The sequence below is a fragment of the Miscanthus floridulus genome, chromosome 8 (genome assembly GCF_019320115.1).
Source record: "Miscanthus floridulus cultivar M001 chromosome 8, ASM1932011v1, whole genome shotgun sequence".
Classification (NCBI taxonomy): domain Eukaryota; kingdom Viridiplantae; phylum Streptophyta; class Magnoliopsida; order Poales; family Poaceae; genus Miscanthus; species Miscanthus floridulus.
Genome location: NC_089587.1, coordinates 156,530,563 through 156,553,455, shown reverse-complemented (window position 1 = coordinate 156,553,455; position 22,893 = coordinate 156,530,563). Strand labels below are relative to the sequence as shown.

At 44.7% G+C, this 22,893-nt stretch overlaps 1 protein-coding gene across 4 annotated transcripts; it reads left to right on the top strand.

Annotated features, from left to right (window-relative positions):
- The first annotated feature begins 18,930 nt into the window (after nt 1-18,930).
- LOC136473811 (nudix hydrolase 12, mitochondrial-like) lies at nt 18,931-22,247 on the top strand. 4 transcript variants are annotated; one of them, XM_066471452.1, is made up of 6 exons: nt 18,931-19,249; nt 19,391-19,472; nt 19,637-19,775; nt 19,969-20,052; nt 21,359-21,508; nt 21,625-22,247. In XM_066471452.1, exons 2-6 carry the CDS (start codon nt 19,396-19,398, stop codon nt 21,817-21,819), a joined length of 645 nt encoding a protein of 214 aa, XP_066327549.1. In that variant the 5' UTR covers nt 18,931-19,249; nt 19,391-19,395; the 3' UTR covers nt 21,820-22,247. The 4 variants fall into 4 exon arrangements, with proteins under 4 accessions (XP_066327549.1, XP_066327548.1, XP_066327547.1 ...); XM_066471451.1 differs by having other exon boundaries at nt 19,384-19,472; XM_066471450.1 differs by having other exon boundaries at nt 19,349-19,472.
- Nucleotides 22,248-22,893: the final 646 nt, after the last annotated feature.

Here is a 22,893-nt window from a genome sequence, read left to right as displayed (position 1 = left end):
ATTGACTTCGTGCAATAGAGCAGAAGTTTGATCTCATTCCATGCACTGAGTTCCAAAAACCTATTTTTGCTGCCCTACAGCTTAGAGGTGCAGCAGGTGCTTGGTGGGCGAACCTTGTGGCCATGCAACCAGCCGGTACTCGGTTAACTTGGGCCGAGTTCTGCACTGCTTTCCATGCCCATTATATTCTAGCTGGAGTTATGGCCATGAAGCTTGATGAGTGTCTTGCTTTGAAGCAAGGTGATCAAACAGTCATGCAGTATGTGGGCAAGTTCAATCACCTTTCACAGTATGCACCTAAGCATGTTAACATAGATGCCAAGAAGAAGAAGTGGTTCATGCGTGGTCTTAATACCAAACTTCAGACCATGATGACTACCTACACAAATGTCACGTATCATGAGGTAGTTAACATTGCTATTGCTTCAGAGGAAAAATATCAGTAGCATAAGGAAATTAAGAAGAAAAAGAGCATGCCATCTGGGTCTTTCGGTGGCAATCAAAAGAGACAGAAGATAATTTATCATCCAGTGAATCACTACTATCCTCCTTATCATCCGCCGTAGTTCCAAGCCAGGCAACGACCAAATGTTCGTCCTGCCATAACTTACCTGAACTCACAATAGACAAATGTTCCTGGTGTTCATGCTCCAACACCCCAAGGCCACAATTACCCATGTTTCAATTGTGGGAAGTCAGGTTATTTCTCTAGGGAATGTCTGTATCCTAAGTAGTACAATCCAAATTTTTAGAAGGCTCCTAGAAATCAACAACAGGGTCAAGCTCAGGACAAGAACAACAACCAAAATGCTCAGAAGGGTGGAAATGAAAAGAAGACAGGGCGGGTTTTCTATACTCAAGATGGGGAGATTCCAGAAGGGGAACTTGTGATGCTGGGTATGTTTCCTGTCGCTGATCATCATGCAGTTATGCTTTTCTATTCTGGTGCATCTCATACATTCATCAATAGAACCTTTGTCGTAAAGCATAAAATTCCAATTGGGGAAACAAAGGAAAATTTCTATATATAGTCATCCGAGGGACGTCTGTGTACTAAGAAAATGGTGTACCAGGTACCTATAAACCTGGGTGGGCACATTTTTCCCACTACCATGATTATTTTAAAAGATCAGGATATAGATATGATCCTGGGTATGAACTGGATGCATCAGCATAAAGTTGTTGTAGATACTTTGAATAGGACAATAAGGTTGAGTTTGCCAGATAGTAATTCTCCACTTCTTATCCAACTTCCAATCTTAAAGAGATCAGTGGAAAAAGTTTGTGCAACTTCAGTCAAAAAGATTAGAGATATCCCTGTAGTTTGTGAATTTCTAGATGTTTTTTCCCAAAGATTTACCCGGTCTACCACCTGATAGAGATGTTCAGTTTGGAATAGATCTAAAGCCTAGAATAGCTCCGATCTCTAGGAGAGCTTATAGGATGCCTCCCAAGGAATTAGCTGAGTTGAAGACTCAATTGCAAGAGTTGATTGATATAGGTTTTATCTAACCTAGTTCATCACCTTAGGGATGTCCTACAATTTTTGTGAAAAAGAAAGATGAGACCCTGAGATTGTGTGTTGACTATCGACCATTGAATGAAGTGACAATTAAAAATAAATATCCCTTACCTCGGATAGATTTACTTTTTGATCAACTCGCTGGAGCCAAGGTTTTCTCTAAGATTGATTTGAGGTCAGGTTATCATCAAATCAAAATTAAGCCTGAAGATATTCCCAAAATGGTATTTACCACCAGATATGGATTATATGAATACCTAGTAATGTCTTTTGGTTTGACGAATGCCCCAGCTCACTTCATGTATCTGATGAATTCAGTGTTCATGCCTGAGATGGACAAGTTTGTAGTAGTCTTCATTGATGACATCTTAATATATTCCAAGAACAAAAAAGAACATGTTGAACATCTTAGAGTTGTTCTGACATGCCTAAGAGAACATCAGTTATATGCCAAGTTTAGTAAGTGTGACTTCTGGTTAAAGGAAGTATAATTTTTAGGACATGTCTTGTCAGCTGAAGGAGTTACAGTAGATCCAAGCAAAGTTAAGGATATATTGGAAACCACCAACCACTGTTCATCAGGTTCAAAGTTTTCTAGGAATGCTTGGTTATTATCATCATTTCATTCTAGATTTCTCTAGAATATCCAAGTTCTTCACCGGTTTGTTGAAAAACCAAGCCAAGTTTGTCTGGTCACCTAATTGTGAAGAAGCTTTCCAGACTTTGAAGAGATTATTAACCACTGCACCAGTCTTAACACAGCCAGATATCGAGAAGCCGTTCAACATTTATTGTGATGCTTCTGGTATTGGTATTGGATGTGTATTGATGCAAGAAGGTTGAGTCATTGCCTATGCTTCTAGACAACTTAAGCGACATGAAGAACATTATCTAACTCATGATCTGGAGTTAGCAGCAGTTGTCCATGCTTTGAAGATTTGGCGGCATTATCTGCTTGGTAATACTTGTCATATTTATATAGATCACAAGAGTTTAAAGTATATCTTTACTCAATCAGAATTGAACATGCGGCAAAGAAGATGGTTGGAATTGATTAAAGATTATGACTTGGAGGTGCATTACCACCCTGGTAAGGCAAATGTGGTTGCAGATGCACTCAGTCATAAGAGTCATTGCAATTGCATGACCATGAAGATAATGGATCTAACTTTATGTCATGAGATGAAAAAGTTGAATATAGAGATAATTCAACAAGGTAGTTTGACCAATATAACTGTTGAATCAACTATTCAAGACCAAATTATTGCCGCTCAGAAAGAAAACAAGGGTATAGCCATATCAAAGAAAGAGTCAGGAATGGAAAAGCGGCATGCTTCAGAATAGATGATGCAGGTGTGCTATGGTTCAAGAATCGCCTAGTGGTACCAAAGGTCCCTGAGTTGCGATAGTCGATTCTTGAAGAGGCACATACCACTAGGTTCTCTATTCATCTGGGAAGTAATAAAATGTACCATGACTTGAAACAGAGATTCTGGTGGACCAAAATGAAGATAGAGATTGCTCAATATATAGCCAAGTGTGATACTTGTCAGAAAGTAAAAGCTATACATTTGAAGTCCGCTGGAGAGTTACAGCCATTGCCTATTCCAGCTTGGAGGTGGGAGGATATTAGTATGGACTTTATCACCAGTCTACCCAAGACATCAAAAGGTTTTGACTCAATATGAGTTATTGTAGATCGACTAACTAAGTCAGAACATTTTCTTCTAGTCAAGAGTATATATCCCACTATCTAATATGCCAAGTTGTATTTAGCACGAATCGTGAGCTTACATGGTGTACCAAACATTTGCATAGTGTAGGGGATGACTTGTGAATAACAATAGTTGCAAACTTCTCATCCTCTTCACTTGTGTTGTCTTTAGTTGAGTCCCATTCATGCCCAATGTGAGCCTCTCCCATGTACTTCTTGCTCTTTTTATGGTCGGCCTTCTCCTCTTTCTTGTCCTTCTTGTATTTGTTGTCCTTGATCTCATATGGACACTTGGCAATGAAGTCATCGGTCCTTCCACAATTGTAGCATGTCCTCTTTTTCTTATTTGGAAAGCTTCTCTTCACTACCTTGTAGCCTTGCTGCTTTAGCCCCTAGTGATACCTCTTCATAAAGAGAGCAACATCATCAACTTTCTCATATTGATCATCATCATTTTCACTTTCACTTGAAGATGATGTGGTCTCTACTCTTTCTTGAACTTGCTTGCTTGCTTTGGGCTTGCTAGTTGAAGCTTGTTGGTTGATCTTGGACTTGCTTGTAGAGCCTTGCTTGCTTGATTTGTTGGCCTTGAGAGCTACATCTTTGATCTTGATGCCCTATAACTTTGCTTTCAATTCTCCAAGTTTCTTCCTCTCATTTGCTTCTTCTCTTTGCATGTCAAAGGTCAAGATCCTCCCAAGTACATCATTTGGTGTGAAGTACTCAAACTTCTTCTTGTCTCTAATTAGAGTGACTACGGTCTCATTTCTAGGTGAATAAGCTTCCAACATAATCTTGACAACTTTGTGATCATCTAGCTCATCACAACAATAGCCTCTAATCTTGCCCACCATGGTCATCAACCTATCAAACATCTCTTGTGGCCCCTCTCCATCCAAGATTACAAACCGGTTGAGCTTTGACATCAACAAGTCAATTCTTGCCTTTCTCACTTTGTCAACCCCTTCATGTGCTAGGTGCAAAGTGTCCCATATTTGCTTGGCAACATCAACACCAATCACTCTATTGTACTCATCACCATCCAAGGCACTAAGAAACACACTTGTGGATTGACCACTGAGGTGAATGATTCTCATCTCTTCTAGTGTTGGGTTCTTGGGATCAACCATGGCTCAAATCCATTGCAAGCAATCTCCCAAATGCTAGGGTGAAGACCTATAAGATAGGCTCTCATCAAGTGCTTCCACTTGGCAAAGTTAGTCCCATTGAAATGAGGTAACTTGCCCGTGAGCACATTGATGAAAGAACTTCGATCATGGTTAGTCATAGGAATAGAAGAGTAGTTAAAGGATATAGCGGAATATTAGTTGTTGTTGGCCTTGCCCTTTCCTTTCTTCTCCTTCTTGTTCCCCTCTGACACTTGGTGTGACTCATCATCATCTCCATCTTTGGAACTACTTGATATGCTTGATGATGCACTTGTTGCCTTCTATTCTTCTTCCTAGCTTCTCTTCTTTTTCTTCTTGTTTCTCTCTTAAGCCTTCTTTCTTCTTTCCTTTGCTTCTTCTCCTCTAATTGTTGCTCCTCCTTCTTCTTCTCTCTTGCTTCCCTTTTAGCTTTCTTGCCTCCTTCCTTCTTCTTCTCTCATTATCATCGAGAGCTCTTTTGGCATCGGTAGCCTCAAGATGTGGTAGTGTGGTGTTGCTCGCTATCAACGCGTTTAGCTCACTGTTGTCCATGTCAATATCCACCTGCTTCATGCTACTAGTTCCTCCTCCAGCCTCCATACCTCACGTGGTGAAGCGTATATGAGGTAACCTCCTCTGATACCACTTGTAGGATCTCTAGTTGGCCTAGAGGGAGGTGAATAGGCCTATCAAAACAAACACTCAAACATTTATCAAATTCACCCTATGTCACTGCCTCTCTAGAGGGTGGCCCTGTCGGACTACATCACTGCCGTGCCAAAACAACGGCACTGCCGTACCTATAGACAACTTCGAGTCACAGTTCAAAATCCATGAATGAAAACTTAGATTGGAGAAATTTCCTAGCTTACTATAGGTTTGGCAATCATAGATCAAGAGCTAGAAGTAGTAGGAACACCACACACAAGTAGATCGACTAGAAACCCTAGAAATCACCTCAACCATAATATGTCATTCAAGTAATGTAAATCAAGCACAAGTGACACAATGATTTATCCTATGGTTAGGCTCGCCACCAAAGCTTGCCTACCTCCACGTTGTTGAGGTTAGCCACTAAGGCTTAGGGCTTTCCAACCCTTCCTCATTCTCAAGTCAAGAGACTTAACTCTTGAGATGAGGGGTGAGTTTACTAGCTTCAAGAGATGGTTACAAACCTCTTGAGGCTACCACACAAGTTGGCAAGCTCCACAGGCGACGCTCTAGCTGGCTAGGAGCTAAGGTCCAAGAGTAAGAAACACAACCACTAGCCAAAACATGAACCAAGTGCTCTTTAGAGTTGGGGAATCAATGGAGCTACTCTCTAATTGAGTTTTGGACCCTTTCCCTCAAGGATTGATGGGAAAATCAATGGATTTGCTTGGGGCCTTGAGGTCAACAATGGAGGGAGGGAGAGAGAGCTCCTTTTCTATTTTGGATGAGCTGGAATGAGCAGGAGGCAAAAGAGAGACATTGGGGAGGAAGAGGATGGGTATAAATACCCCCTTAGCCCCAACGGTCACTTAAGTGCGGTAGTGCCGCACTATGGCGGTGCCCCTCTTCAAGTGCGGCAGTGCCGCACCATGCAAGATAGCAAGGGTAAAAGTGAAGTGTGGACTGTCTTGGCGATGAATCTAAGGATGCATGTGTATATTTTAGCACTTGGTAGCACATATTAGCTTAAGCATTGTTCTCCCTTTATAGTATGGCTTTTCCTATACTCAAACTCAAAATATAAAAGAATTTAAACCACCTTTGAGTTTTAAGCCATCTACATTTGTAATTGGAGGCTCCTCCATTTCGTGTAGCATCCTCGAACATGAATTCCCTACTTGTCATCTCGATAAATCTCTTTAGTTCTCTAATTACGTGGTCATTATCACCAAAACCCACAAGTAGGGCTTGATTGCACTTTCACACCTCATCTCTATTCAACTCATAAATGGCCTCGCCATTAAGCCACCTAGCCGCCCGACCCCATCCCGCCTTGAGTTGAGCCCAGCCAATCCTTAATTTGGCCACTTCCCTACCGCTGGGCCATTAAGGTCGTGCTCATCCGACATGGGTGTCAACTCCCCAACAGAGCTGTGAGAGGCTGGTCTAGCTGCACCATTAGCTCTACTTTGACTCCCTCTTCACCCTGCCCTCTTCAGTTGAACCACTACCGCTATCCCAGCGCCACTAACGCAACCATGTCTACCACGGTGCACCATCGCATGGCTCGGTTGCACGTGTCTAGCCTTCCTCTGCCATCCTCTACTACAACTATCAATTTGGCCGAGTCTATGATAAGCTCCTAATGCTTACCCACTAGCTGGTTAGGTCTATAGCTACCCTAGTTCACTAGAACAGCCGCTCCGCCATCATGGATGGCCGCGCGTCACTATAGCCCTCATCAGTGAGCCCTGCCACCCCTCACTGCCACCTAGTACAAGTAGTTTACATCGGGGATGGTGATCGACCTGCTTGATGGGTCCACGTAGGTCCTAGGTGGCCGATGTAGCCACCCAGTGCCGCTCTTCGCCGTGCCGCGGTGCACAGAGTTGCCCGGGTGTGTGTGTGGGGAAATTAGGAAAACCTTAGGGGGTTAAATGAATTCGTTAGAGAGAGGAAGAAATAGTGTTAGGATTTAGGTGTAGTTCAGGAGAAGTCCGAAGGCTCTTTTGCAAAAGCGCCAGCACACGTGGGCTCCCCCGCCATGGGCCATCACACGTGTGGGCCACGTCCACGTGGGCCACGCGTAGGTGGGCCACGAGGTTGAATCTTCTTTTTCTTTTTTCTTAGGAATTAGTAATAGTTTTTCCATTTCAATTTCTGAGCTAGATTTGTATAATTGATATAAATTCGTGTAGGTGTCCAAAAATTACAAAACAAATTTTTTAGGTTCCTAAAATTGTGATCTATCTGGCAGTATAGATAGATCATGCATATCTATGTTGATACTAAGGGCTATTAAATCATTTAAAAGTATTTAATATTATTAGGATAACTATTATAAGAATTTTTGTGGTAAATTGGCGATAGCTTTGATCCAAAAATTTTTATAGTTGCTTCATTGTATTATTATGTGCTTACTATAATTTTTGTAGCCCTAATATAGCTTGTTTATTAGGGTAGCTACATATCAAATTAAACCTTTAATATGAATAAGAGCATAACCTGATTTAGGAAATTAAACACTTGTTAGGGTGAGCTTGACACTTGATTTGATAGAGCTGATGGTTAGGTTAGTATCTTAGTCATTAGAGCTAGTTTGTTAGTATGGCATATGTGTTCGTATTCTAAAAGTTGTTGTTGCCTAAATACTAAATCGCTGCATCATCATCATCGCATGCATATAGAGAACGAGTCGGTGGAGAACATGACCACCAGCGAGCACGAGTTCGAGGAGATCATCGAGGAGTATGGGGAGGAGATTCTCGTGTAGGAGGAGGTCCCAAAGCCGCCACTGACTGACTCAGCTAACACCATGCCTGCCCAAGGCAAGCCCCGATGCATAACCCTTATTTCTAATAATCACTATATGTATATATGTGATGTGCATTTACGTTACAGGAATTTTATGGAAACCACATGCATAGATATATCTGTCCTATGAGTCCTACTAGTGCAGGTTCGAGTAGCTGCTATGCTTAGGTTATCGGTAGCGTGAGTAACCTACCGTTGCTCACAATAGGTGATTATTATTACTTTCATAATAAAATGATGAAGAGAAAATAGAGACCGGGCAGGGATATGGCATGGGTTATTGGTGGGCATAACAAGTTGTGTCCTGTGGCCATAGGGTTTAGTTTGGTTACACTGTTTTCCCTATCCATGTCAATTGAGGACCGCCCGTTGCAGTGGATGGTAGTCAGGTCATAGACTTATTATCCTGAGCACATACTTGCTTATGGGAGCGGGAAGACTTGTTATGCTCTTGTCGTGGGTTCCGGCTCTTTTTAAGTGTGGGGGCTTGGAGTCCAAGTTTGGACAGGGACCTAGACCCCATGATAGGAGTGGAATGGGTTGGTCTTGTTTGTGCCTGAGGTACAAACAGGGTGGTGTTTCGGGGTACACAGCTAGGATACATTGGTTCGCGAATCACTGTTTCTGTGAGAAGGTATGACTTAGCTATGGTCTAGCACCATAGTAAGAACTAGAATATGAAAGATGGTAAATTGGTTTTGATTGCTCAACCCTTGCTTAAAAGTAGAACAAGTGCTTACCTAGAATAGTGAGCTAATGAAGTAATCATGACTGCTAATTAAACTTGATCTTAAGGACGTACTTCTAGTAATACTTTTCGTAAACAAAAAGAAAACAACAAACCCATATTGCCTATCATACCCCTTGGGGTTGGGAAACTATTCCCACTAGTCAGGTAAGTCTTGTGAGTACATTGTGTACTTAGGGTTTATTTTACCCTATTGCAGGTGTAGCTTGAGAAGTTAGCTCTTGTGTGGAGGATTCTTCTGGTTGGCACAGATGGATCCGTGTATCATTTCTGCTAGATGATTATTACATTTTTCATTGTTTAATTATTGCACTCTGAACTCTAGTATTATAATAAATAATTTTCAAGACTCTATGTTGTATGAAATGGACAAAGTATTGCAAGTTCGTACTCATTATTGGATTCTAGATGTAAAATGTGGATTGTTTCGAGTTCTCTCGTGGGGTGTGCTCGACAGAACTGTCCGATATAGCTAACTTTTGAGGTGCTTAGTGTCTAATGGAATACGAGCACCTCCAAAGTGTGTTATTTTAGGCAATTCTATCACAGGTGGTATCAGAGCCAGTATTGAGTTTATGAGTTTAAAAACTATTTTCAAAAACCTAAAATTTGACCAACAAAAGATTTGTAAAAATAGGATGCGATAAATTTACGTAAGTATAAGCCCTAGCAATATGGTCTATCTAGGATAGTGGCACTAGTTTTATCTAATTAATTTCTACAGGTACACTAACTTATGCTACGTAAGAATCATTAGTGCACGGGAAGTGAGTGTGCGCTGTGCCAAAATTTTATGTGAATGCCGCTATATTTCGGCTTGAGCGAATGAATAGGTCGATGCATGCATCATAAAACCAGAATCTTGTTTAAGTTAAACTCCCCTTCATCTATAATTTTTGGGTAGTTAATATGATAGGTTAATAAATAAAAAGAAATGATTCCCCTCTTAATGAAAAGTCTTATCATTCCACAACTTATCAAGCCCTATCATTTCTCTAATATTTTGTTCCTAATCTGGTACCTTGTCCCTAATGGTGGGTTCCTATTTGTTTATAGATGAACCTGAGGTCTGGTCATGGGAGCACTAGTGTTGGGACGGGCCGTGGTCTTGGTGAAGATCAAGGCAAAATGGTCGTGGTGAGGATAACGGCAATGCCAACGGAGAGAGCCACGAGGCCCCACTCCTTGGTCCTCCTCCTCCACCACCACCACCGCCTTCGATGACTCATGCAGAGATGATGGCCAAGATGTGGGCTGCTCATCGTGAGTCGGCCCATGCTTTGGAGATGCTAGCACAGTCTATTGGTGGCTTCGCTCATGGAGGCCTCAGTGGCAATGGCGGGAACAGGGGTGGTGCTCGCAGTCTCGAGAGGCCCTGTTCATACTAGGACTTCTTAGGGACGCACCTGCCCATGTTCATGCCGACTGTTGAGCCTCTAGACATGAAGCATTGGCTTCGTATTCTAGAGCAGAAGTTTCAGCTGCTCAATGTGACTGACAAGTAGAAGGTACGCATTGTTGCACAATAGCTTTTGGGATCTACAAGTGCTTGGTGGGAAACTTTCAATGCCATGCAACCTATGGACCACCATGTGACTTGGTGGGAGTTTACCACTACTTTCCATCAGTATTATATTCCTGCTGGTTTGCTAAACAGGAAGCTGTCCGAGTTTCTAGAGCTTCAACAGGGAAATATGACTATGATGGAGTATGTGAACAAGTTCAACCACCTTGCATAGTATGTTGGGATTCATGTGGACACTAATGAGAAGAAGATGGACCATTTCAATCATGGTCTCTCTTCTAGCTTATAAGAGAAGCTGTATATAGGAGGCTAACAGACCTTTGGAGCATTGATGAATGTTGCTATTGCTATTGAGGGACTTTAGCGTGACTCTCAGGCTAAGTGGAAGCGCAAGAGGGTGATCTTTGGATCTTCTAGTTACCCATAGTCTCAGAAGGTACAGGTTGTGAGGAGGGTGTCCTATCACTCTCCAGGAGGATATCCATCCTATCCGACTCAGTAGGTTCACCAGGCACCACCCACTCAGTATGGTGCACCTACTCAGTAGGTGCAACAGCCTTAGGGACAGTAGGTTTTGCCTCGTTAGGGACAAGGGAACTAGCTGGGTGCTTGTTTCAAGTGTGGCAAGGAAGGCCACTATGCTCATGAGTGCCGCTAGAACCAGCCTCCTTAGTCTTCTCAGCCTTTCGGCCAACTCTCATCTGGTCAAGAGGACTATCATCAGGAAGAAGGTGTCCGTGAGCCGCTCTGGATAGGTTAACTTCACCGAGGTTGAGGAAATTCTGCAGGGTGAGCCTGTGATGGCTGGTATGTTTATCATTAATTCCCACCCAGTATAAGTGTTATTTGATTCTGGTGCATCACATTCATTCATGAGTATGGGGTTTGCACAAAGGCATAATATATCTACTATGGCTATTCCTATTGCCTATAGAATCAGAACCCCGAGTGCATAATTGTGCGTTAAAACTCAGACAAACACAGTCAGTTTAGTGCTAGCCACTCATTCTTATCATCTCCAGTTCATTGTGCTGCCTGGGCAAGGCATAGATGCAATTCTGGGAATGAACTGGTTGAGAAATTATAGGGTAGTCTTGAACTTTAGGCAAAGAATGGTGGAGTTAAGGCTTCCTTTTTCTGAGAATAGAATGTCTCTCCTTATGCCTTAAATTTCCGCCCTACCAGTTGTTGCTCATACTGAAGCTTCTCCTGATCTTTCCTCTATTCATGTGGTTTATGAGTTTCTAGATGTCTTTCCTGAAGATCTACCTGGGTTACCACTAGAACGGGATGTGGAGTTTTCCATTGAGTTAGAACCTAGAATTGCTCCTATTTCACAGCATCTGTACCGCATGGCTCCAAAAGAATTGGCTGAGATGAAGAAATAGTTAGAGGAATTGTTGGAGAAGGGATTCATCCGTCCTAGTTCTTCACCATGGGGTTGTCCGGCTATTTTTGTGAAGAAGGATGGCACTCTTTGGATGTGTGTGGATTATCACCCTCTCAATGCGGTATCCATTAAGAACAAGTATCCCTTATCTCGTATTGATACTTTGTTCGATCAGTTGGCTAGTGCAAAAGTCTTCTCAAAGATTGATCTTCGTTCGGGGTATCATCAAATTAAGATTCGGCTGCAAGATATACCAAAGATAATTTTCTCTACTAGATATGGCCTTCATGAATACCTAGTCATGTCTTTTGGTCTCTCCAATGCTCCTGCATTCTTCATATACCTCATGAACTCGGTCTTCATGCTAGAGTTGGACAAGTTTGTAGTGGTATTCATTGATAATATTTTGGTATATTCTAAGAACAATGAAGAGCATGCACAACACCTTCACATAGTCCTAACTCGATTGCGGGAACATAAGATGTATGCCAAATTCAGCAAGTGTGAGTTTTGGTTGGATTGAGTGTAGTTTTTGGGGCATGTCCTAACCCCCTGAAGGCATCTCTATAGATCCTAGCAAGGTGTAGGATGTGTTAAATTGGAAATCTCCAAAGTCAGTGCATCAGATTCATTAGTTCCTTGGTCTTGCTGGTTATTATCGGCACTTCATCCACGAGTTCTCCAAAATAGCTCAACCAATGACCAAGTTGCTCTAGAAGGATGTCAAGTTTATATGGAGTCTAGCTTGTGAAGAGGCTTTCCAAGCCCTGAAGAAGTTTCTTACCTCTGCTCCTATTCTTGCTCAACCAGATATTGATAGGCCATTTGATGTGTATTGTGATGCCTCTAGGACTAGATTGGGTTACGTGCTTACGCAAGATGGACATGTAATAGCTTATGCGTCATGTTAGCTAAAAAGCACGAGATGAATTACCCCACCCATGATTTAGAAATGGCTGTAGTGGTGCAAGCTCTAAAAATTTGGAGGCATTACCTGTTGAAAAATAAAGTACACATTTCTATGGATCACAAGAACCTCAAATATATTTTCACTCAATCCAAGTTGAATATGAGGCAATGGAGGGGGCTCAAGTTAATCAAGGATTACAATTTAGAAGTTCATTATCATCTAGGAAAAGTTAATGTGGTAGCTGATGCCTTAAGTCAGAAGTCGCATCAGGTTAATGAAGAATCTTTGCCCCTCACCCATTCTGATGTGTTATCCCATATTGCCCTAGTCTCGAATTTACTTGAGCAAATTATTATAGAGCAAAGGCAAGATGCTTTGGAAATCCCTCATATCAAGAAGTTAATTGCCGAAGGGCGTGGTCCTCATTTCGGTATTGATGATCAAGGTGTGGTGAAGTTCAAGAACTGATTGGTGGTTCCCTCAAGTGGTGAGCATAGGAGAAAATTTTTGGATGAAGCTCACAACTCCAAGCTGTCCATTCACCCTAGAAGCAACAAGATGTATCATGATTTACGTCACTTGTATTGATGGCCAAATATGAAGTAGGATATTACTAAATACATCTCAGAATGCGACATTTGTGGGAGGGTTAAGGCAGACCAATGCGTACGCCTATTTTTCTACAGCCCTTACCTATCCCTGTTTGGAAATGGGAGGATATTTCTATGGATTTTGTTGTGGGTTTGCCCTGCACAACAAAGGGGTATGATTCTATTTGGCTCATTGTGGATCGCCTCACTAAGTCTGCTCATTTTCTCCTAGTGGATACAAGATATTCCGCCAAGAAATATGCCAAGTTATATTTTGATGGGGTTGTAACCTTACATGGAGTTCCTCTCACCCTTGTCTCTGATAGAGGGTCTGTTTTTGTCTCTCGCTTCTAGGAGCAACTCCAGAAGTGCCTTGGTACTCACCTCCTTGGAAGTTCAGCTTATCATCCACAAACTGATGGTCAGACAGAAAGAGTCAACAAAGTACTTCAGGATATGTTGAGAGCTTGTATCATTTCTTTTCTAGAAAAGTGGGATGAATGCTTATATTTAGCTGAGTTTTCTTATAACAATAGCTATCAAGAAAGCATTCGAATGACACCTTTCGAGGCTTTATATGGCAAGAAATGTAGAACACCACTTAACTAGGTTGAAGTGGGAGACTGTGGTTATTTTGGACCTGATTTCATCAAGGAAGCAAGAGAGCAAGTCAGTGTTATTCAAAGACATTTGAAAGCAACCCAGGACCATTAGAAAACTTATGCAGACAAGAGGAGAAGGCCTTAACAATTTGAAGTTGGTGACCATGTGTATCTCAAGGTATCTCCAATGAGAGGAGTGCATCGGTTTGGAGTCCGTGGAAAATTAGCTCCTCGTTATGTTAGACCTTACAAAGTTTTGGAACGGTGTGATATTGTTGCTTATCATATCTAGCTCCCGAATATTTTGTCCACAGTCCATAATGTCTTCCATGTTTCTAAGTTAAAGAAGTGTTTGCGAGTTCCTGATGAAGTGGTGGAAATTGAAGGACTCCCTCTCCAACCTAATCTTTCTTACGTTAAGCATCCCGTCAAAATCTTGGATGAAAAAGAAAGAGTGACTAGGAATAAAGTGGTGAAATTTTATAAAGTCCAATGGCAAAACCATTCGGAGGGCAGAGCAACTTGGGAGCAGGAGAATTATATTCTAGAACATTATCCCCATCTCCTTCCTAATGTGTCAAAGTAATGGTTTAATTTGAAATTTATTTCTGATCTCTTTCCCACACTAGGCACACACATGAAATCTTGGGACGAGATTTTGTTTAAGGGGGTAGAGCTGTAACATCCTCGGTGTTACGCCCTAAACTAACTACTAAACCACCCCATGAGCATCATGTTTATGTGTTAGAACATGTGGGAAAGTGAAAATAGAATTTTGGTTGTACTAAAAATGCCCAACAAAGATTTAGTTATGAAAGGTTCTTGTGCTTGTGTGTTATCAAGTAGGCTTATAAAACAATTTTTATTAAGCAAAAATGTTATAAAATATGTATGTGATATTTAAATAAAGTTTGAAGTACAAACTTTGTAGATGACAATGCAACTTTTGTCTTAGGAAAATAATATTGCTAGCTAGTATTTATAATAGCTTAAAATAGAACTTGAAATCAAATCCAGCTCAAGACAGAAAAATCCTTATGTTTGAAAATAGTGTGACAAGGCTATGTTGGTGAATTAATTTTGGAAAATTTAGCTAAAGGTCAGTGCTATGTTTTTGTTCCGTATGGTAGTTTGATGTACCCTCTTTAGCAGGGTTTAGGTGGTCGAGCCTCAATCAAATCGATTTAGTTTTGGCAAATGCTTTAGAATCCATGCACGAACATCATCTCGGGCTAGTGGGTCGGGTGGGCGCAGTCACCATGCTCGGGAGTGCGACGTCACCATGTTTGGCCGCCTGTGCGCACACGCATTGCCACATGTTGGCCAGCCAAGGCTGTCCTCGGCCTGGCCGCGGCTTGACTGTGGCTTGGACGCTGCTAGCTACCATGCTGCTGCCCTGCCTCGCTGTTTCGTTGCTAGCTGCCATGCCTGCCGCTGGCCGCCTGGCTGGCTGACCATGGGCCACTGGCTATCTCTAGCCTCTGTCTCGTGGTGCGACTGCTGCTGCTGCTGTGGCACCGTGCTGTGTTGCTATTGCTCGCCTTGTCGCCACATGCATGTGGGCTGACTTCCTGCTGCCTTACGCTGTCGCCTCGCGTTAATGGCGCTGTGGCTGCACATGTCGCGCTCCCCAACTGCCTATGTGCGCGCACGTTTTCTGGCTACGTTGTCTCGTAGCGAGCGCGCATGTGCTATCTCAGGTCTAGGCTGCCGCTTGCCACCAAGGTGAGGATAGCCAGAGCTCGGACCTACCCTCCTCCCTGTCTTCTTTGTCGTCTGAGCCGCGCCCACAAAATCCACCAGAGAGAGATCACCTCAACTCGATTCAACTCATTCGCGGCCTCGCCATTAAGCCACCAAGTCGTCCGACCCCATCCCGCCTCGAGTTGAGCCCGATCAAGCCTCAATTTGGACACTTCCCCGCTGCTGGGCCATTAAGGCTGCGCTCGTCCGGCGGGGGTGACAACTCCCCAACAGAGCCCTGAGAGGCCGGTCCAGCTGCACCATTAGCTCCACTTTGACTCCCTCTTCACCCTGCGCTCATCGGCCAAACCGCTACCGCTACCCCAGCACCGCTAACGCGGCCGTGTCCATCGTGGTGCGCCGCCACACGACTTGGTTACCCGCATCCAACCCTCCTCCATCATCCTCTACTCCAACTGTCAATTCGGTCGAGTCCACGGTAAGCTCCTGGTGCTCACCCGCTAGCTGGTTAGGTCTATAGCTGCCCTAGTTCACCAAAACGGTCATGCTGCCGTCGTGGATGGCCGCGCATTGCTGCAGCCCTCACCAGTGAGCCCTGCCACCCTCACCGCCACCCTACACAAGTAGTTTAGGTCGGGGATGGTGATCGACCCGCTTGATGGGTCCACGCAGGTCCTAGGTGGCCGTGCGTAGCCACCCTATGCCGTTGCTCGCCGCGCCACCGTGGACAGAGTTGCTCGGTGGTGTGTGCGGGGAAATTAAGAAAAACTCAGGGGTTAAATGAATTCGTCAGAGAGAGGAAGAAATAATGTTAGGACTTAGATGTAGTTCGGGAGAAGTCCGAGGGCTCTTTTGCAAAAGCGCCAGCGCGCGCGGGCTCCCCTGCTGTGGATCATCTCGCACGTGGGTCTCGTCCACGCAGGCAGTGCGTAGGTGCGCCACGCGGTTGAATCCACTTTTTTTCTTATGAATTAGTAGTAGTTTTCCATTTTAATTTCTGATCTAGATTTATATAATTGATATAAATTCGTGTAGGTGTTGTTAGGATTCTAAAATTGTGATCTATCTGGTAGTATAGATAGATCATGCATATCTGTGTTGATACTAAGGGCTATTATATCGTTTAAAAGTGTTTAATATTATTAGAATAATTATTGTAGGAATTTTTGTGGTAAATTGGTGATAGCTTTGATCCTAAAATTTTTACAGTAGCTTCATTGTATTATTATGTGCTTACTGTAATTTTTGTAGCCCTTGTATAGCTTGTTTATTAGGGTAGCTACATATCCATTAAACCTTTAATATGAATAAGAGCATAACATTGATTTAGGAAATTAAGCACTTGTTAGGGTGAGCTTGACACTTGATTTGATAGAGCTGATGGTTAGATTAGTATCTTAGTCATTAGAGCTAGTTTGTTAGTATGGCATATGCGTTCGTATTTTAAATGTTGTGTTGCCTAAATTCTAAATCGTTGCATCATCATCATCGCATGCATATAGCGAACAAGTCGGCGGAGATCGTGACCACCGGCGAGCATGAGTTCGAGGAGATCATCGAGGAGTACGAGGAGGAGATTCTCGTACAGGAGGAGGTCCTAAAGCCACCAATGACTGACTCAGCTGATACCGCGCCTACCAAGGCAAGCCCCGGTGCATAACCCGTATTTTCGATAATCACTATATGTATATATGTAATGTGCATTTACGTTACAGGAATTTTATGGAAACCACATGCATAGATATATCTGTCCTATGAGTCCTACTAGTGCAGGTTCGAGTAGCTGCTATGCTTAGGTTATCGGTAGCGTGAGTAACCTGTCGTTGCTCACAATAGGTGATTATTATTACTCTCATAATAAAATGATGAAGAGAAAATGGAGACTAGGCAGGGATATGGCATGAATTATTGGTGGGCGTAACAAGTTGTGTCCCGCGGCCACGGGGTTTAGCTTGGTTGCACTGTTTTCACTGTCCGTGTCAATTGAGGACCATCCGTTGCTGTGGATGATAGTCAGGTTATAAACTTATTATCCTGAGCACATACTTGCTTATGGGAGAAAGAATGTTTATTACGCTCTTGTTGTGGGTTCTGGCTCTTTCCGGACCGACTGATTGGAGACGGGAAAAGGTGGAGGTCTAAGCACCATATTAAGACCGGATCTCAAGTGTGGGGGCTTGGAGTCCAAATTTAAACGGGAACCTGGACCCCATGATAGTAGTGGAATGGGTTGGTCTTATTTATGCCTCGGGTATAAACGGGGCGTGTGTTTCGGGGTACCCAGCTGGGATACATTGGTTCGTGAATCACCATTTCTGTGAGACGGTACGACTTGGCTTTGGTCTAGCACCGTAGTAAGAACTGGAATATGAAAGATGATAAATTGGTTCTGATTGCTCAACACTTGCTTGAAAGTAGAACAGGTGCTTACCTAGAATGGTTAGCTAATAAAGTAATCATGACTGCTAATTAAACTTGATCTTAAGGACTTACTTCTAGTAATATTTTTCGCAAACAAAAACAAAACAGCAAACCAATGTTGCCTATCATACCCCTTGAAGTCAGGAAACTATTCCAACTAGTCGGGTAAGTCTTGCGAGTACATTGTGTACTCAGGGTTTATTTTAGCTTGTTTAGGTGCAGCTTGAGGAGTTAGCTCTTTGTGTGGAGGATTCTTCGGGTGGACACAGATGGATCCACATATTGTTTCCGCTAGATGATTATTACATTTTTCGTTGTTTAATTATCGTACTCTGAACTATGATGCTGTAATAAATAATTTTCAAGACTCTATGTTGTACGAAATGGACTAAGTATTGTAAGCTCGTACTCATTATTGGATTCTGGATGTAAAACGTGGATTATTTTGAGTTCTCCCATATGGTGTGCTCAACGGAACTGTCCGTTGTAGCTAACTTTTGAGATGCTTAGTGTCTAGTAAAATATGAGCGCCTCCAAAAACATATTATTTCGGACGGTTCTGCCGCACACCCCCGCCACCGGCTGTTGACAATCAAATGTCTCGCACCGCCCACTCAGTGGCGACCCCGATGCAGAGCTCGCCGCTAGTCAACCCGCCACCACCACCGTTTTTGCCGGGCTTTCCCGGGCCCCTCTTTCTAAGCCTGGAAACAACAAATCCCCTCCCCACTAAGACCCGAACTGGCGGAGGAAGAAGAAAGCCGTCGCCTAATATCTCGCTGGAAATCAGGCGACTCTAGTATAGGAATGTGTTCAACAAATGTTTAATCTGCCGATGTTCAGTGGTGTTGCTACACATTTTGCATTGGTTACGTTGGAGTATATACTCGACTTCATGTCGGCTCGAGGCGCATGCCCGGACAGCAGGTTGATCCAGCTGAAGTCGCCTCCTCTGACTTGCTATCCTAAATTTATGAGCAAAGCAATGCAGAAACGGTGCGGACTGCGGAGTGTGGGGCGTTCCATTTCTGAATTCAAATGTCGGGCTGGGAGACGGTCGCGGGCGGTCGGTGGTGGGCAAGGCAATGACAGCGGCGACGGCCAAGGCAAGGCAATAGAGCCACATTGACTTCCCCCTCCCTCCTCCTCCTGGCGCCCGCCGCCCCTGCCTATAAATCGGGCGCGTACGCAGAGCGCGCCATTTATAGGCGCGCATCGCCCGCCCGCCACAGGCCCTCCTGCTCTTCAAGCTCTGGCCTTTGGCAGCCAATCGCCTGTTTCCTGTCTCTTCCCTTCCAGCTGCGGTTTTTTTCCCTTTTCATTCACGCTCGGGTCGGGCGGGGATAAGACCGCGGCGTCATTGCCACCATCACCACCTCCACCCCAAGCATCCCGGGCTGCTGCTAGCGGCGGGGCAACGGCGTTGCCTTTGCTCTGCCTCTCCTCTCGATCCGTTGCCCTGTCCCTGTTAATCGCTCGCTTAGCTCGTCTATATATAAGGCAAAACAAGGTGAGTGGTGGTTCCCTTTCCTGTGTCGCTCTTTCTTTTTCTTTCTTGTGTGGCTCCGATCGATCGATCCGGACCTCTGTCTCTCTCGTGCCCGAAAAGCTGACATGTCCGCCGGCGGTGGCGTTGCCTGCCAGCGCGCAGTGCCCATGTCGTCCGACGCGGTGGCCGCCAGGAAGGGCCGGCTGAAGCAGCGCTACGACAACGAGTTCCGCCTCGTCGCAGGGTTGGCGCCCTCTCGATCTCTGCATCTTGATTTCTTCGCTAGCTCTTGGATTGGTGCACTGCATCTGCATGCCTGCCGTTGATTAGTTTCTTGCTCCGCCATCCATCGTCGTCGTTTGCTGAATCATTGAGTCGTGCGCCATGCATGCCATGGATGGATGGCAGGTGCGTGCCGTACCGGGTGAACAAGAAGGACGACGAGGTAGGCAACCCGTGCAGCAGCCTCGGCGTCGGCGATGACACGTCGGAGGTGGAGATGCTCATGATCTCCACGCCTAACCGGACCGACATGGTCTTCCCCAAGGTACGTATACGTACGTGAAGAAAGAAAGCTACGGCGGCGGCAGCCAGGCCAGCAGCGCCCCACAGAAACACTCTAGCTAGTAGGAGTACTGTATGTCCATCGATTGGCGCTCCGTCCGCTTAATTACGGTAACCTGTTGGATTTGGATCGGAGTAATTGTTATTAACAATTTATTTAATTTGGCATCGATCAGGGCGGGTGGGAGGACGACGAGGACGTGTACCAGGCGGCGTCCCGCGAGGCCATGGAGGAGGCCGGCGTCAAGGGCATCATCAACGTACGTTACCAATGCCTTCCCTTCACTCACTCACTCACTCACTGCCCTCTTCTCCTCTATGTTATCTTATACGCCGGCAACTAGATTTACAACCTATCGGCTGATATGATATATGATAGTGTCCCTCTCCTGCTATTCCGTGAACGTGCGTGGCTAAAGATGCCTGTTGAATTTTTTCGCCAAAAAAAAAAGATGCCTGTTGAATGAAAATTATTAAACGCAGTCTTAGTCACGAAAAGTATGCAGATGATCACCGCGATTCGGTGTCGCTTCTCTGCGAAAATCCTGATCCCCGCAGTAATTTAACGCCGCAGTTTGGAGCCATTATTGTCCACTTGATTCGTCACCTCGAAAGCTCCTTAATGCTAGTAATAATCCAGGGTGAGGTTAACGTCCCCAATCAGGCAAACTTACTTAATTAACCCCTAGTACTAGCAAACAGCCCCAAGGACAGCGCTCCATACCATAGGCTGACAGCGACCATGCACGACAGGGAAAGGGCCGGGGAAGTTTCTCTTCAGAGTTCAGAGCAGGCGTCGCATTCATTCAGTCCCTTGCCTAGAGTAGCATTAGCACTAGCAGGTGCTAGCAGCTAGCAGCATCACCTCATTTGGTGGTTTGCGACCAAACTAAAACAATATTGGCATTGCTCGTTTTTTTTTATAATCCGTATTTTTCAACTTGTTCTTTTTAGCCGGAACGGTATTTTTCTCTTACAACAAATCTGTCGGACCTGTGTTTTAGCTTATTTTTTAGCGAAGCGAAACAATTATAGCAACGATTTGCATTTGGGGGGATAAATCATGCCGTTAGCCCGCATTTTCTAACGCGGTGTCCCCTAAATCATTGCGATTTCCTGGTTGACAAGATCTCGGCGCAAAGCGTATTATTGTTGGCCCCTGTTTCTTGCGTACTTCGTCCGTTGGCCGGCTCGTCCTCGCCTCCTCGGAATCGATTTCCTTCTGGATCCGAGTCAATAAGCTGCTATTCTTTTTTTATCTCTGCTCCATGCATTGCTCCCAACCACTATGCATATGGTGTGTTTCCTGTGTGTCCTACAGTGTCCCCTGCTCCACCCATCGATGTTGATCGGCAGTCCTGTGTTTAATTTCTGCCATGATTCTGCATTTATATATCATTATATATGTTTATGATTCTGTCCCTCGATTCAACTATATGAAATGAAATGTTTTCATATACAACAACTGATAATAATGTGCATTCTACATCGCCGTGTTGACTTGCAATATTCAGTTCACTGATCATTATTCCCATCTGCGTGCCGTGCTGTTCCTGCACTGACCAGAGGGCTGCCTTGGGGCACTGGGTGTTCAAGAGCAAGAGCAGCCAGAACAGCACCAGCCCCAGGGGAGCCTGCAAGGGCTACATCTTCGCCATGGAGGTCACCGAGGAGCTGGAGACGTGGCCGGAGCAGGACACACACAACCGCCGATGGGTGAGTTTGAGTTGCCCCGCCCCTCTGTCAGCAGTCAGCGTGTGCCTGCCCTGGCTACATCTCCATCACAATTCTTCAGAAAACTCACCTGACTCTGCCATGGACCATTGGAGCAGGTCTCTCCCGCCGAAGCCTACCAGCTCTGCCGGTACGACTGGATGCGGGAGGCGCTCACCGCGCTGCTGGACAGGCTGTCGGTGCTCGAGCCGGTGGCCGCGGTGGCGGCGGCGGCCACACCAGAGCTGAGCGACCAAGCTGGCATGTACATGATGCTCCAGACGTCCTCGGACGGCGCGGTGGCGCTGTGCTAGCTGATGGACACGCTGCTGTTGCTGTTGTGGATAACTGTCCTAACTGTCCGTCCCCACGTTCAATTCAAAGCAAGTACAAGCATGGCAACCAGAAGATAAAACCAAGAAATTCAGGTCCTCTGTGTCTAGTCGCTCGTTTTAGGCCTTCGATTCTCAGCTAGTCATGAGTCTTCAGTATGCCTGCAAGTGTCGTCAGTCCAGTAACACAGCTGCCTCGTGTGGCCTGAGCTGAGCACCCCAGTTTGCAGGCGTTTCCCATCCACAACATTTGGTGTTGGTTGGCTAGCTTCAGAGATTAAGACAAAACTGTCCCCTTGGCCCTTGCATCATCAATGCGATTAGTGAGGGTTCCTGTGTCATCATGTGCGGTGTAAATGTAATATGTGAAAAATGGTATGGGAATTTACCCATGTCCTGTGTCCGAAAATGCCAATAATACCTTTCCATGTTGTCGACACAATATCATCGGCAGTCCTCCGAGGGGTATCCCACGAAGGTAGATTGATCGGCATAGATGCGTGTCATCAAGAACAAAAAGGCAACAGAGACACACGAGTTAGACAGGTTCATGCCGTTAGTGTGACGTAATACCCTACTCTTGTGGTCTATTGGATTGTATTGGCTATCGTATGATATTGCATGAGTTTGAAGGGGGTCCCTACCCGCCTTATATAGACCGGGGGTAGCGTTACAAGTCGGTTAGATATGAGAGATAACCGAAAAATAATAACAGATTATAGGAATCATGGGATCATACGTATCCTAACAGATCTCGTAGCATCTTCAGAATATCTTTCTAGTATCTTGCGGGAGGCGTCGAGCAGAGTCGTGCTCCGCAACGCTTCATCTCATGGGTTGGGCCGCCCCTGGGGACGCAGCCCATGTGGTCTATCGTGGGTATCTGGGGTCGTACCCCCCATAGCTAGTCCCCGAGCATCTTGTACCCGTTGTGCAACGCCATCTTGAGCTTGTCCGAGCAGATGCGAACAAAGCCGAGCAGTCAAACTCATGGTCCGACCACCGTGATGAGTTGCCGAGTAGTTGTGAGCAGTTGCCGAGCAGGTGAACCGTCGC